This window comes from Anolis carolinensis, chromosome X, assembly GCF_035594765.1.
Source record: "Anolis carolinensis isolate JA03-04 chromosome X, rAnoCar3.1.pri, whole genome shotgun sequence".
Classification (NCBI taxonomy): Eukaryota; Metazoa; Chordata; class Lepidosauria; order Squamata; family Dactyloidae; genus Anolis; species Anolis carolinensis.
The window spans coordinates 670,116-687,611 of NC_085847.1; the positions used below are offsets into that span (position 1 = coordinate 670,116).

General features: G+C 39.9%; 1 protein-coding gene across 2 annotated transcripts in view; it reads left to right on the forward strand.

Moving 5' to 3' along the window:
- setd1b (SET domain containing 1B, histone lysine methyltransferase) overlaps window positions 1-17,496 on the forward strand; it is a 58,557-nt gene that overhangs the window by 20,939 nt on the left and 20,122 nt on the right. For both annotated transcript variants that reach the window (XM_062958740.1, XM_062958739.1), the window contains exons 7-8: window positions 14,778-15,539; window positions 16,706-16,879. In XM_062958740.1, the coding sequence (XP_062814810.1) occupies window positions 14,778-15,539; window positions 16,706-16,879 (936 nt within the window). The remainder of the gene's footprint in view (window positions 1-14,777; window positions 15,540-16,705; window positions 16,880-17,496) is intronic.

The following is a 17,496-nucleotide window of genomic DNA, read 5'->3' on the forward strand; positions in this document are numbered from 1 at the left end:
GGGTTGCTAGGAGACCAAGTTGGAGGAGCTTAGCCTTCTAACTGGCACCAATTGGATAAAAGCAATTATTCCTCTCTCTCTAATTAGGACTTTATTCTTCTATTCTTTTTGTTGTATCAACCTAGAGGCGTGGATGATGGGTTGTGTTGTCAAATTTCGAGGTTGGGGGGCCTGTAGTTTTGTTGTTTTGTGGGTCGCCGTGATGCCATCACTCTTTTATATATATAGATTAATATTATTATATGGTATTATTATTAATATTATATTATATAAAATGATAATATTATTACCAATATCATATGTATATAGTAAAAGGTAAAGGTTTTCCCCTGACGTTAAGTCCAGTCGTGTCCGACTCTGGGGGCTGGTGCTCATCTCCATTTCTAAGCCGAAGAGCCGGTGTTGTCCATAGACACCTCCAAGGTCATGTGGCCAGCATGACTGCATGGAGCACCGTTACCTTCCCGCTGGAGCAGTACCTATTGATCTACTCACATTTGCAAGTTTTCGAACTGCTAGGTTGGCAGGAGCTGGGGCTAACAGCGATCGCTCATTCCGCTCCCGAGATTTGAACCCGGGACCTTTTGGTCCGCAAGTTCAGCAGCTCAGTGCTTTAACACACTTCGCCACCGGGGCTCCCCATATGTATATACAATCTATATATATAAAAGAGTGATGGCATCACGGCAATTCACAAAACAACAAAAGTACAGGCCCCCCAACCTCAAAATTTGACAACACAACCCATCATCCACGCCTCAAGGTTGATACAACAAAAAGAAAAGAAAAATAAAGTCCTAATTAGAGGGAGAGCAATAATTTTTTTTATCCAATTGCTGCCAGTTTAGAGGGCTAATCTCTGCCCACTTGGTTGCCTAGCAACCAAGGAACAGCCAGGTTTCAGTTAGGGGACAGGCCGATTTAGGCCTCACTTAGACTTCTTCCACAGATTATCTAATTTGCACTGGATTATATGGCAGTGTAGACTCAAGGTCCTTCCACACAGCTATATAACCCATTTATAATCTTATATTATCTGCTTTGCACTGGATTATCTTGACTCCACACTACCATATAATCCACTTCAGTGTGCATTTTATACAGCTGTGAAGAAGGGGCCTCAGATAATCCAGTTCTGAGCAGTTAATGTAAGATTATCAATATACAGTAGAGTCTCACTTATCCAACGTAAACAGGCCGGCAGGATAAGTGAATATGTTGGATAATAAGAAGGGAATCAGGAAAAGCCAATTAAACATCAAATTAGGTAATCGTTATACAAATTAAGCACCAAAACATCATGTTATACAACAAATTTGACAGAAAAAGTAGTTCCTTGCGCAGTAATGCTATGTAGTATTTACAGTAGAGTCTCACTTATCCAACACTCGCTTATCCAACGTTCTGGATTATCCAACGCATTTTTGTAGTCAATGCTTTCAATATATCGTGATATTTTGGTGCTAAATTCATAAATACAGTAATTACTATATAGCATTACTGTGTATTGAACTACTTTTTCTGCCAAATTTGTTGTCTAACATGTTTTGGTGCTTAATTTGTAAAATCATAACTTAATTTGATGTTTAATAGGGTTATCCTTAATTCCTCATTATCCAACATATTCGCTTATCCAACGTTCTGCCGGCCCGTTTATGTTGGATAAGTGAGACTCTACTGTACTGTATTTACAAATTTACCACTAAAATATCACAATGAATTTAAAACACTGACTACAAAAGCATTGATTATGAAAAGGCAGACTGCGTTGGATAATCCAGAACATTGGATAAGCGAATGTTGGATAAGTGAGATTCTTCTTTAATATGAAATAATTACTGGGATAGAATAATGCAGAACAATATAATCTCTAAAACCAGGACAATAAATAAACAGGGGAATTCCACACAGGAAACAATCAGGGCCAGCTAACACCTCCCAACAAAGTATTCCCATCATCAAAGTCTGGCAAATCCTGTTTTCTCAGGGCCACAGACAGTAGAAGCACATAAAATATTGCAAACAACATCACTCTGAAAACAAGGGTATTCCAGACAGGAAACAATCAGGGCCAGCTAACACCTCCCAACAAAAAATTCACTCAGGGAGGAAACAGCCAGGCTTTAAAGCTGCAAGGCCATTACATCCTAATCATTTTTCCTAATTGCAGCATTCATACTTGCCTCCAACAAACAAAAAAAACCAATCAGAAATATTGTATATTCACAACCTTTAGGAAATAATATCCCCTGATGGCACAGCGTGTTAAAGCGCTGAGCTGCTGAACTTCTGGACTGAAAGGCCACAGGTTTGAATTGGGGGAGCGGAGAGAGCCCTCACTGTTAGCTCCAGCTTCTGCCAACCCAGAAGTTCGAAAACATGCAAATGTGAGTGCATCAATAGGTACTGCTCCGGCGGGAAGGTAACGCCGTTCCATGTAGTCATCCCACATGACCTTGGAGGAGTCTACGGACAACGCCGGCTCTTCGGCTTAGAAATGGAGATGAGCACCAACCTCCAGAGTAAGACACGACTGGACTTAATGTCTGGGGAAAACCTTTACCCTTGACCTTAACTACCACCAATTCCTCAATACTTTATTTCCCAGACCACCAGACTTCGCCACAGCAACGCGTGGCCGGGCACAGCTAGTATATTATATTATTAAACCGCATCCGGCTCCCGGGCCTTAGTTTGGGGACCCCTGGTGTGTGCTATTGTCAGTATGGTTGGTGTCGGTGGCGTTGTCATGATTTGGTCACGGTTGAACATCATTCAGATGGTTTCCAAAGTTGAATTCTGTTTGGATGTAGTAAAATCTTAGTAAGAGGAAACTGCTTTTCTATTCAAGCAGGGCGTTCTTTTCACTTGAGCAGCCATGATTTAAAATGGAACAATGATGAAGGAATTAGTTTCTTTTTTGTGTAGCAGACAGACTTGTTTCTGGAAGAACCCATTCAACCGTGGCTCCTTGCTCCCCGCAACTTCTGATCCAGAGACAAAGTGGTAGAAAAGCAGGTTACCTTTGTTCCAGTCAAGCAGTTCTAGGAAAAGGGGGTTAGCATTCCTTAAAAGCAGGCTATCTAGTATAGTCCATCCTAAGTTAATGTTTTAGCAGTCGCTTGTGAAGTAAAATAGTTCTTGCCTAATTCTTAGTGCCCTAGAAGCAACTCTAAGGGGCTGATGTGATAGAAAATTCTTACCACAGATAAATGACATGGTTATCTGAAGGATGATTAGCAGGAAAAGTCTTGTGATCATTGTGATGTAGCTTCACAATCAGAATGGTATATTTATTTATTTACTTACTACATTTATATCCCAGCCTTCTCACCCCGAAGGGGACTCAAGCAGCTTACAAATTATATGTACATATGATATTATTAGTATAGCACAATATTAGCATTAAATTTACTATATCACTATGCAATAATATTATTAGTAATATTACATGTAATATATAATATATAATTAATATTATTATATTTTATTTATTTATTATTTATTTATTACAATATTTATATCCTGCCCTTCTCACTCAACAGGGGACTCAGGGCGGCTTACAATAAAACGCATATATAAAAATTATACAGTGCAATATAAATCAGTTAAAAAATTATTATTAACTTACATCAGTATTCATAAAACACATAAAATACAGGTAGGCGTGTTCAGTTCAAAAAACTGGGTCTGTCGATTGAGTTCCAGTGTACATGATAATAATTAATGCTGCCAATTATTATTCAAAAGCCTGGCCCCACAACCAAGTTTTAACCTTCCTACGGAAGGATAGGAGGATACAATAATATTGTATTATTATTATTATATTGTATTCATTATAATATTACCAATATTATATGTATATACACGGGGGCCCCTGGTGGCACAGTGTGTTAAAGCGCTGGGCTGCTCAACTTGCAGACCGAAAGGTCCCAGGTTCAAATCCCGGGAGCGGAATGAGCACCCACTGTTAGCCCCAGCTCCTGCCAAACTAGCAGTTCGAAAACATGCCAATGTGAGTAGATCAATAGGTACCGCTCCGGCGGGAAGGTAACGGTGTTCCATGCAGTCATGCCAGTGGCCACATGACCTTGGAGGTGTCTACGGAAAACGCCGGCTCTTCGGCTTAGAAATGGAGATGACACCAACCCCCAGAGTCGGTCACGACTGGATTTAACGTCAGGGGAAAACCTTTACCTTTACCTTAACCTTATAATTAATATTATTCTATCTTATTAATATTATATTGTATTGATTATATTATTATAAATATTATATGTATATTCAATGTATTATATATGATTGTTTATTATATACAATAAATATATATATATAGAAAGAAAATATAGAAAGAAGATTTGCAACACACACAAGATTATAGAAAGTAGAAAGAAGATTTTCAACACACACAAGATTTTATTTATATATAAATATAAATCTTGTGTGTGTTGCAAATCTTCTTTCCACTTTTTATTTTTCCAGCATTCAGTAAAAATGCTTTTGGGTAAAGACAGTTCTACAAATCATCATCATTTAATTACTTATTAATCGCCCTCCATCCAAGATGCTCTAGGCGATTTACAAGATAAAATTGTAAAGGATAAAAATACATACAGTAGAGTCTCACTTATCCAACATAAACGGGCTGGCAGAATGTTGGATAAGCGAATATGTTGGATAATAAGGAGGGATTAAGGAAAAGCCTATTAAACATCAAATTAGGTTATGATTGTACAAATGCAGCACCAAAACATCATGTCAGACAACAAATTTGGCAGAAAAAGGAGTTGAATACGCAGTAATGCTATGTAGTAATTACTGTATTTACCAATTTAGCACCAAAATATCACGATATATTGAAAACATTGACTACAAAAATGTGTTGGATAATCCAGAACGTTGGATAAGCGAGTGTTGGATAAGTGAGACTCTACTGTACATACAAATGAGGGAGGTTGCTGTTGGTGGTGGTAGTGATAATATTTTTAGCACACTTCTCTCCTGCCCTGTGTCTGATAATCTTAGAGCAGCAATACCATAAATTCAACCTTTATAATTGAAAATAATGTAATGTACTCCTTTTGACTTGAACACTATTCATTTATTCATTCATTAAATAAATAAATAGGCTCTGCCTCAGAGTACATTGTACTCCTTGAAGCAGAAATTAAGAAGAACAGATAGAATCATAGAATAGTAGAGTTGGAAGAGACCTCATGGGCCATCCAGTCCAACCTCCCGCTAAGAAGCAGGAAATCGCATTCAAAGGATATCAAAGGAGTCAATATAGCTCTGAGCAGCAATTGCGAGAGGTAGCTTTTGCTTTCCAGACTGGGCTGTGGTGGCCTAGTGGCATAATTTTGGGGGGAAATTCTGAACTAGATGGGTCTGGGTCCAGTAAAGCTTGCATTTTCCTACTTAGCCACTCCGTGATTATGACATTTTCACCCATTATGTGAAGTCCCTGAACAGCCACATAACTGTGTCAAAGTACCAGTGAGCGCATTGCATTAGGGAATGGAGGGGAGCCTGTGTCCAGTATAACAGGTTCTTAAGTATTGCTCTGCAAAACCTGGTTGTCCTTAAGCGCGCAAGAACCTTATCTCTAGTATAACAGGTGGAGGAAGGATATGGACCAGGATCGCAGTCTTAAGCATTTTGCGCAGTACAAAACAAGCCATTGTTTATGAACATTTGCCTCTCTTGGAAATCCCCTCTCCAGATGCCCACTGCGATCACCTGGCTTATGGCTCCCCACCCACTCCTCTTTTCTCTTTTGCTTGTTTTACCGGCTTCTGTTGGTGGGAGGCCGAAGCTCATTATGAAGCAGCACCTGAGCCTGCCACATAGTGCTGCACAAACACGCATTTCTTTACAAGGCAGGTAGTCTGGGGAGGGAAGCCAGTTTTCAGGGGAATCGCTCGCTCTGCCCCTCTGTGCTGGGAAGCATCATCTTAACTTTCCCCTTGTGAGTGGTTAATAAAGCAGCATAAATGCAAGCAAATGTTGTTCAGTTTTCTTTCCTCCCAGCAAGGTGCCCTTTTGTGTGTGAACAAGCATCTGGATAGAACTGCAGCTGTCACTGCACCATCTGCATTGCCCAGTAGGTGTGCAGCAGGTGACAGGTGTCAAACAATGGCCTTTTGCTGAAGAGGACGGTAGGCTTCCCCGCACAGGCGAAAGCAGCCCCAGACAAAGGCTGGGCTGTGTTTGGATCCTTTCTGAAGAACAAACTGGGCTGTGACAGAGCTCAAAGATCTCCTCTGGACAAAGCTCTTGGTTTTCTCTGTTCTTTATGTTCATTGCTGCATTGACTTTGAATTAGATATTTTGCCAACTACAGTAGAGGCTCACTTATCCAACACTCGCTTATCCAACATTCTGGATTATCCAACGCATTTTTGTAGTCAATGTTTTCAATATATCAGGGGCCGGGCTGTGGCACAGCTGGCTAGTAACCAGCTGCTATAAATCACTACTGACCGAGAGGTCATGAGTTCGAAGCCCGGGTCGGGTTAAGCCTCCGACCATTAAAAATAATAATAATAATAAAATAGCCCCGGCTTGCTGTTGACTTAGCAGCCCCGAAAGACAGTTGCATCTGTCAAGTAGGGAAAATTTAGGTACGCTTTATGCGGGAGGCTAATTTAACTAATCTACAACACCATAAAACTGCTCACGAGGAAAAGAATGAGGAAGAACAGCCACCAATGGACGGTGAAGCAACAGCTCCTCCTGTGGCCGGAATCGTGAACCTGGAAAGATGTTAAAATGCCTCTGTGTCTGTCTAAAACTGAATGTTGTTTGTCTGTTGGCATTGAATGTTTGCCATATATGTGTTCATTGTAATCCGCCCTGAGTCCCCTTCGGGGTGAGAAGGGCGGAATATAAATACTGTAAATAAATAAATAAATATTTTGGTGCTAAATTCGTAAATACAGTACAGTAATTACTACATAGCATTACTGCATATTGAACTACTTTTTCTGTCAAATTTGTTGTATAACATGATGTTTTGTTGTTTAATTTGTAGAATCATAACCTAATTTGATGTTTAGTAGGCTTTTCCTTAATCCCTCCTTATTATCCAATATATCCACTTATCCAACCTTCTGCCAGCCCGTTTATGTTGGATAAGTGAGACTCTACTGTATTTGCAGAACTGATCAACTGAGCAGTGTAATGGTTCAGATGCTGGACTTGGATGAGAGAGACCTACATTCGAGGTTGATTTCACATAGGCAGTTGCATTGAACATACTATCAACTGATGATCTGCATGAGGAAAGAGATCCTTGCAGATTAATTGCCATAGAAGGAATGTAGTTCTTGCTCCATGTCAATTTAAACGCAATATGTCTTAGTGGATAGACTTTTCACTAGTGTCTGAAACCAGTGAGCACCAAGACACTATCCACAGTGCCGTATAATCCAGTTTCTGGATCCAGATCATTGCTTTGAACTGGATTACATGGTAGTGTAGGCTCATATAATCCAGTTCAAAGCAGATAATCTGGATTCAGAAACTGGATTATATGGCAGTATAGATCCAGCCTGAGGGTCTCTTCTGCCTCCTGTTCTCCCTTCCTTTAGCCCAGTGGTTCTCAGATGTTTTTGGCTCCCAGAAATCCTAACAGCTGGTTAAGTGGCTGTGATTTCTGGGAGTTTTAGGCCAAAAACATCTGGGGACCTAGCTTGAGAATCATTGCTTTAGCTTATATGTCTTAAAGCTTGTGCAAACATTTTAAAATATTAAGCCTACCATTGAGGTCTCTGTTTTGCAGGTTCTTAGACATATAAGCAAAGCTATGTCTGGTTGAATCATCAAAAAAGAATCCAAGTAATGTTTCTGCCATATACAACCCTGTATAACATCTGCCACATTATCTCCCTCTGTGAAGATTTTAGATATTTATTTACATTTATTTATTTACAGCATTTATATTCCGCCCTTCTTTCTCACCCCAAAGGGGACTCAGGGCGGATCACATTACACATATAGGCAAACATTCAATGCCTTTTAACATAGAACAAAGACAAGACAAACATAGGCTCCGAGCTGGCCTCGAACTCATGACCTCCTGGTCAGAGTGATTCATTGCAGCTAATTGCAGCTGGCTTGCTCTCCCACCTGCGCCACAGCCCGGGCTCAAAAAAGATATTCTTTTAAAATCTATGTCATAAAGCCATTGACAAATAAACCTAGCGTCATAGAATGGACCATACTTTGCCTTTTACTTCCACTTAGCTTGGAGCCCCCGATGGTACAGTGGGTTAAACCACTGAGCTGCTGAACTTGCTGACCGAAAGGTTAGCAGTTCAAATCTGTGGGATGGGGTGAGCTCCCGTTGTTAGCCCCAGCTTCTGCTAACCTAGCAGTTTGAAAACATGCAAATGTGAGTAGATCAATAGGTACTGCTCTAGTGGGAAGGTAACTGTGCTCCATGCAGTCATGCCAGCGGCCACATGACCTTGGAGGTGTCTACGGACAAAGCTGGCTCTTTGGCCTAGAAATGAGGATGAACATCAACCTTCATAGTCAGACACAACAAGACTTAATGTCAGGGGAAAGCCTTTACCTTTGCCTATCTTGCAAATAGCCCTATTTTTTTTTCTCTTCCTATACAATGCGATATGCATTGTATTTGCCATTTTCCATGATTTCTCATAAAATTTTATCAGGTTATTCATCCTTCTGAAAATTATTCTAATTGAACTCAGCTTCATTGAGTATATTCTTCTCTCTGTTGGCTTTCTTCTTCTTTTCAATATATTTTCTCTAGTTTTGTCTTATTTCCCCTTCAACTTCAACCTAGATTACATCCCTTCGTTATGCTAATTAAATATCCCAGTCACCAATGCAAAGAGTTGATGGTATCGTGATCCCCAGTGTCGAATCTTCCTGCCTATCTGTCAACATGGTTCAAATTTCTGTCCATGTAAAAAGATAAGGGGCACATATGTTCATATTTTTCTTTGGTTATATAAGGAAATTTGATCATCGGTTTTGAATCAGGGCACACTTGTGTAAGTTGGTTTTTAAGATACAGTAGAGTCTCACTTATTCAACATAAACCGGCCGGCAGAATGTTGGATAAGCAAATGTTGGATAATAAGGAGGGATTAAGGAAAAGCCTATTAAACATCAAATTAGGTTTTGATTTTACAAATTAAGCACCAAAACATCATGTCATACAACAAATTTGACAGAAAAAGTAGTTCAATACGCAGTAATGCTATGTAGTAATTACTGTATTTATGAATTTAGCACCAAAATATCACAATGCATTGAAAACATTGACTACAAAAATGTGTTGGATAATCCAGAACGTTGGATAAGCGAGTGTTGGATAAATGAGACTCTACTGTAGTACATTAGTTGGTGTCTATGTAATCTAGTACATTAGATGGGTGCCACTAACAAGAAATCTTACTTTTTCATGTTATAGATCCACATGGTGTCTGATTTCAGATCTAATCTAACCAGACCTGTTATGAAGGATTGACTGGATACTTATATAAGAGAAGACAGTCTGTTATGTATCCAGATCCCAAGTTGTTTAGGGCTTTATATGTTAGCAGCAGAATTTTGGATATGGCTCAGTAGCCAACCGGTAGCCAGTACTGTTCTTTTAACACAGGTGTAGTATGGGAATAGTTTGTGCCACATTAGTAAAGACAGTAGCTGTGTTCTGAAGCAACTACAGATTCCAAACCAGGCACAAAGGGAGTCCTACATAGAATCAGGATGTTGTTAGCGCATGAACGTCATGGTTGGTTCTGTCCTGCTACTGGCAGAGCTGTTGCACCAGTTGGACTTGGTCATGAGTGATGTGTGATTCTGCGGCCGACTTTGCCTTCAGTGATAAGGATTTGGCATCATCTTCCCCTTGTGCCAGGACAGATTGCCCAATTCCTAGGCCTGGCAACTGCAACACCCATAAGGGTTCTCCCCCCACTTTGCTTCAGTCCTCAGATTTCTAGCATTGCAGAGAGTGAGACATTGAAAATTGCTTACATCTAGAACACTTCTGTTTGCTGTGTTTGCATTTCCTTGGTCACTTTGCCCTTTTTTCTTTGGTCACTTTGGCCACTTGGATATTTTCTGCTAGTACAATAGTGTCGTCTGCATATCTTAAATTACAGTAGAGTCTCATTTATCCAACATAAACGGGCTGGCAGAATGTTGGATAAGCGAATGTTGGATAATAAGGAGGGATTAAGGAAAAACCTATTAAACATCAAATTAGGTTTTGATTTTACAAATTGAGCACCAAAACATCATGTCATACAACAAATTTGACAGAAAAAGTAGTTCAATACGCAGTAATGCTATGTAGTAATTACTGTATTTACGAATTTAGAACCAAGATATAACGATTTATTGAAAACATTGACTACAAAAATACGTTGGATAATCCAGAACGTTGGATAAACGAGACTCTACCGTATTGATGTTTCTTCCTGCCGTTTTCATGCCTTCTTCCTTCAAGTCTAACCTTGCTTTATGTACGATATGTTCGGAATAAACGGATAGGGTGATAAAACTTGGAAACCTTTCTATTTCCCCATATTCTGCCTCTTTCCTGTATGTAGGACAATCAAATGTTGTGGCATTACTATTTCTTTAAGAGCAATCCATAGTTTCTCATGCTCTACATCAAAGCTTTCCAAAGTTTTAATGTTGATGATACCGTGTTTCCCCAAAAATACGACAGTGTCTTATATTAATTTTTGATCCCAAAGATGCTCTAGGTCTTATTTTCAGGGGATGTCTTATTTTTTCACGAAGAAGAATTCACTTTTATTGTTGAACAAAAAAATGAACATTTATTATATACTTTACAGCAGTTGTCATCATAAACCAGCATAACCAAACAAACTGTGAATCTTAAAAAGAATTTCTTGTTACTACCATTATTTCCATGTACAATACTCTATGGTACGTACATTTACTGATCCTGCATGCTCTGGTGTTCTGTTCGTTGGGCATGCTTCCAAACAAAAACTTTGCTAGGTCTTACTTTCGGGGGAGGCCTTATATTTAGCAATTCAGCAAAACCTTTACTAGGTCTTATTTTCTGGGGATGTCTTATTTTAGGGGAAACAGGGTATCTCGCTGGCTTTTTTAGTTGTTGCATCAAACATGAGCCAACAATGCATTGCAGTGGCTTAGAAAGCCCGTGGGATTTTGACCTGCATAAATAGGAATCTAGTGTCTAGATCCAGGGAAGTCATGCTATGCCTCTATTCTGCCTTGGTCAGACCACTTTACCTGGAATCACACTGTGTCCAATTCTGGGCACCGCAATTGAAGGGAGATGTTTACAAGCTAGAATGTGTCCAGAGAAGGGCGACTAAAATGATCAAGGGTCTGGAAAACAAGCCCTATGAGGAGCAGCTTAAAGAGATGGGCATGTTTAGCCCGCAGAAGAGAAGGTTGAAAGGAGACATGGATCAAGATGTTAGGGGAAGTCATAGGGAGGAGGGAGCAAACTTGTTTTCTGCTGCCCTGGAGACTAAGACGCGGAACAATGGCTTCAAACGATAGGAAAGGAGATTCCACCTGAACATGAGGAAGAACTTCCTGACTGTGAGAGCTGTGAAACTCTCTCTGCCCCAGAGAGTGGTGGGGACTCCTTTGGAGGCTTTGAATCAGAGGCTAGATGGCCATCTGTCAGGGGTGCTTTGAATGCGATTTTCCTGCTTCTTGGCAGAGAGTTGGACTGGATGGCCCACAAGATCTCTTCCAACTCTATGATTCTATGACACTCCGTTTGGAAAGTTCTCATCTACACAGTCAAAGGCTTTGCTATCATCTATAAACCATGGCTGGTTTTCTTCGGACATTCTTTGGTGCACTTCATTATTCATTTTATGTTTGTCATATGACCCTTAGTTCCTCTTCCTTTCCTGAACCCAGTATGGACACCTGGTATCTCTCAGTCCACATATCATTCACTCTCCTGCTTCATTTCTTGAATCTAGGCCAAATATTCCCACAACCTTTGATTCTGCTGTTTTACACTGTTGTCAGAGATTAACAAAAGCCTTGGTTTGGGGTGTGAGCAGTTTCTTCCTGGATTCCAACATAGACTCTTTCAATTTCTTCTTCTGAAAGCTGCAACATACATTTGAATTATGGTTATATTGATGTTTTTTTTTTCGCTGAAGACCTGTTGATACTATTTCGTCAGGTTTACATTATAGCCATCTCCATTTGCTACACCTTGCTATTAACATTCCCTCGTTTTGTATTAGATTTCCATTTCCATAGTAAAGTACAGTGTAATTGTTTGACTCAGTATGTCTCATTTCTGTCTTCTTCAGTTCGCTCTCCTCAAGCATTGCAATACTTACATAATAAATTTCTTGTTTTACTGTGTTTTGCTATGTCTAGTTTCCCCTGATTCATGCTTCACATATTCTATATCCCTATATCTCTTCTGTTAGTAACAGAAATAATACATTAACATCTTTTAATGCAGTGCAGATCCCACCTCTTTGTAAATCAGTACATATATATATATATATATATATATATATATATATATATATATTAGACTTGTATACCGCTACTCCCAGTTTGGCTCGGAGCGGTTTACAGAAATAGATTAAAACTATACACTTAGCTTTAAAATAACAATAAAAACAACAATAAAATCACTGTTTTGTCCCTTTAATTTCTGAAGATGGTGTGCCATCTTCATTATGCTTTGCATTCAAATAATAGATTATGACAACAAAACAAAACAAAGGTAAACTATTACATCCACATTTTGCAGAGAAGAAAGAGGAGAGAAAGAAAACTTTGCTGTGAAATCATCATATAGTCCTTGAGAAAATTGAGTTTGGTCTTGATCTTCCTCCATCTGAAACAAAAAAAGTTATGGCCTGCTTTGTGTGATTTTTTTCCATACTTAGTTTCAGTTTTATATTTTCACACCTCCTTCAACTACAGTAGAGTCTCACTTATCCAACACTCGCTTATCCAACATTCTGGATTATCCAACGCATTTTTGTAGTCAATGTTTTCAATACATCGTGATATTTTGGTGCTAAATTAGTAAATACAATAATTACTATGTAGCATTACTGCCTATTGAACTACTTTTTCTGTCAAATTTGTTGTATAACATGTTTTGGTGCTCAATTTGTAAAATCATAACCTAATTTGATGTGTAATAGGCTTTTCCTTAATCTCTCCTTATTATCCAACATATTCACTTATCCAACGTTCTGCTGGCCTGTTTATGTTGGATAAGTGAGACTCTACTGTACTTGGTTATTCGTATAATGAATCATGGCTTACGATAAATGGGATTTTCTGCTGTGAACACATTTTTCAAATGACAGATGCTTATATCAGAAAAAACGTTCATGTGAAATATAATTGTTCTACCTGTTTTCAATCATTGTTTTACATTTTTCCAAAGCCTTCTAAAGAGCATAATGCAGACTTTACTTTTCACTTTTTGGATTTAGCTGCCCTCTGGTGGTAGCAAATTTATTAAACGTGACTTGAATCCCAGAGTGCTTATATACATACGGTCCCCAAGTTACAAACAAGATAGGTTCTGGAGGTTTTTTCTTAAGTTTAATGGGTACGGAAATTGGAACAGGTACATTTTTAAGTTTAACTTGACCCAAAAATTTATAATGTTTAGCTTTGGCTTGCATAGGGAAGGGTTAATACAACTGTGCTGTTGGTTTTGCTGTCTGTGTCAGTGTTCAGCAATTTCCCCTCACTTTCTGTCACTGTGATAATTGGATTTTGGAAAATGTGGCTTGTTGTGGAAATACGAATTTAATAATAACTCTTTCAGGAGTGAATTTCCCTTCCGAGGGGTAGATTTCTCTCACTTCCTGTGTTCTCACCCCCCATTTGTAACTAAGAGTCGTATGTAAGTTGAATGTTTGTAACTTGGGGACTGCCTGTAGTACATATTAAATCTGAAACTTAAGTGATCATTTTAGAGTTAAAAGCTTGGATAAGCGAATATCTTGGATAATAAGGAGAGATTAAGGAAAAGCCTATTAAACATCAAATTACGTTATGATTTTACAAATTAAGCACCAAAACATCATGTTATACAACAAATTTGACAGAAAAAGTAATTCAATACGCAGTAATGTTATGTTGTAATTACTGTATTTACGAATTTGGCACCAAAATATCACAAGATATTGAAAACATTGACTACAAAAATGGCTTGGATAAGTGAGACTCTACTGTATACTCAAGTATAAGCTGAGTTTTTCAGCTCTTTTTTAGGGCTGAAAAAGCCCCCCTTGCCTTATACTTGAGTGAGGGTCCTGACTGTCTTATATTAGGGTCAGCTTATACTCGAGTATATAGTAATCAGAGTTGGACAGTTTTATCTTATTAAAGTATTATTATTATTGTCTTAAATGACAGTTTTATATAAATAATCAAAATATTTAACCTACTGATGCCTCAATTAATGTAATTTTATTGGTATCTATTTTTATTGTAGCTGTTTCATTTCCCACCCTCGGCTTATATTCGAGTGAAAAAGTTTTCCCAGTTTTTTGTGGTAAAATTAGGTGTCTAGGCATATATTTGGGTCAGCCTATACTCAAGTATATATGGGTAGGTCCTCAAGTCAATATATCCAGAGCCACTGTGGGTCTTGCAGGAAAGCACCTCTGGTATTTCGTTTGTCTTCAGTCGTAAGTCTTGAAGGTGTCTCATGTGGGTGGGGACAAGCGAGAGTGTGGTCTCACCTAAACGGCATGTTTCTGTCTTCCTCGCAGTGTCATCAGTCTTCAGGGGAAGACATGGAGATCTCCGATGATGAAATGGCCTCATCTCCAAGCACAGAATGTGCCAAAAACATTGTGGTGAATACCTCCATTGGCAACTCGGCTGTGATGGGTTCCTCGATCCCCATGCCACCACCTGGCTTTCCCCCTTTGCCTCCACCGCCTCCACCCCAGACAGTCTATCCAATGCCACCCCCTCTCCCTCCGCCGCCGCCACCGACTCACCCCGCAGTGACTGTCCCGCCTCCACCCCTGCCGGCACCCCCGGGGGTTCCCCCTCATCATATCTTGCCTCCACTCCCTCATTTCCACCCTGGAATGTTCCCTGTCATGCAAATGGATATGATCAGTGTCTTAGGCAACCAGTGGGGTGGCATGTCAATGTCCTTTCAAATGCAAACCCAGATGTTGAGCCGCCTGATGCAAGGGCAGAACACGTACCAGTACCCCCCTTTCTTGGGGAACCGGGTGCAGTTTGTGAACCTTCCTCCTTACCGACATTTCTCCATGGGGGCATCTGTCAACCGGGGGCAACAGTGGCCGCCTTTGCCCAAGTTTGATCCGTCTGTTCCTCCCCCGGGTTATGAGCCCAAGAAGGAAGACCCACACAAAGCCACTGTAGACGGTGTGCTCCTGGTGATTGTGAAGGAACTGAAAGCAATAATGAAAAGAGACCTGAACCGGAAGATGGTGGAGGTGGTGGCCTTCAGAGCATTTGATGACTGGTGGGACAAGAAAGAGCGCTTGGCAAAGGTAGGTGTTCTGGAGCCATCCTTATTTATTTATTTATCACAATATTTATATTTATTTATTTATTTACAGTATTTATATTCCGCCTTTCTCACCCCGAAGGGGACTCATATTATATATATATAGGGCAAACATTCAATGCCCATATACACATAGAACTAAGACAGAGACAGACGCAGAGGCAATTTAACCTTCTCCTGAGGGGATGTTTGATTCTGGCCACAGGGTGGAGCAGCTGCTTCATCATCCACTGTGACTGCACTTCCTCATTCCAACATTGTAAATTAGTTAAATTTGCCTCCCCACTTTATAAGTGGTACCTTATTTCCTACTTGATAGATGCAACTATCTTTCGGGTTGCTAGGTCAGCAACGAGCTGGGGCTATTTTTTAATTTTTTTTAATTGATGGGTGCTCACCCCGCCACGGGCTGGCCTCGAACTCATGACCTCATGGTCAGAGTGATTTATTGCAGCAGACTGCTCACCAGCCTGCGCCACAGCCCGGCCCCTTATATCCCGCCCTTCTCACCCAATCGGGGACTCAGGGCGGCTTACAATAAAACACATATATAAAATTGTACAATACATTGTGAATCATTGTGAAAAGTTATTAAATTACATCAGACATTCAAGGTAAGAGCATCTAGTCATTCACAATATGAATAAAACTTGCATATAGTACTGTAAAGAATTTTGTTGATCTGGAATATATGGCAGTGTGGACTCAGATAACCCAGTTCAAAGCCGATATTGTGGGATTTCCTGCCTTGATACTCTGGGTTATATGGCTGTGTGGAAGGGACCTGAGTCTGCAGCAATATGGCTGGCATTCTCGAACCTCCAACTCAATCTAACCCATCAAAGATGAGGCTATGACACACATTGGGGGAAATTGTGTGCTTTTTGCAGCCATAAATAGCTCATCCAAAATTAAGAGTGGTGATAGATTTTGCAGTTCGTCATTCGATATACATAGCAGTGAAAGACATTAAAGATGAGTGTGATAAATGGCAATAAACAGATGTTCTGGCATACCCTTGATGCTTTTGAACTACAACGTAACTCTGGGCCTGTTTCGGAAAATGAAAGATGTGTGTGAGTTGATGGTGCAGTTGTGTTCATTATAGGTATATGCATTGGGGTGTTATGTTCTCATGTTCTTCTGCAGGCATCACTTACTCCAGTGAAATCTGGTGAAAATAAAGACGAGGAAAAGCCAAAACCAAAGGATCGCATTACGTCTTGTCTCCTGGAGAACTGGCATAAAGGCGAAGGTCTGGGTTATGAAGGTATCGGCCTAGGCATTGGGCTACGAGGAGCCATCCGGTTACCATCTTTCAAGGTAAGAGCATCTAGTCATTCACAATATGAATAAAACTTGCATATAGTACAATTTTGCTGGCGTTAGTAGCAGACTGAATATCTCTCATATCATTTTCCATTAAAACCCATCTTTCTTTCAGTGAGCTCAAAGCTCTCCAATCCAATAAGCCTTTACTGGCATATATATCAAAGCAGTGTAAAATGCAGAATATATTATACCATAGAAAAACTTCACGTTTGTCATACATTCAATTTGCAGACTTCATTCAATTTGCAGTTTGCCACAACTTTTAAGTGTCATGGCTCAATCCTATGGAGTTATGGGACTTGTCGTTTTATAAGATACTAGCTGTGCCCGGCCACGCGTTGCTGTGGTGTTGTCTGGTGGTGTCTGTATTTTATAGGCAGTGTGGAAGAGGCCTAAGTGAGGCCTCACTTTGCCTGTCCCCTGGGCTGAGTGGGTTGCTAGGAGACCAAGTGGGCAGAGCTTAGCCTTCTAACTGGCAGCAATTGGATAAAAACAATTATTCCTCTCTCTCTAATTAGGACTTTATTTTTCTTTTTTTGTTGTTGTATCAACCTAGAGGCATGGATGATGGGTTATATTGTCAAATTTCGAGGTTGGGGGGCCTGTAG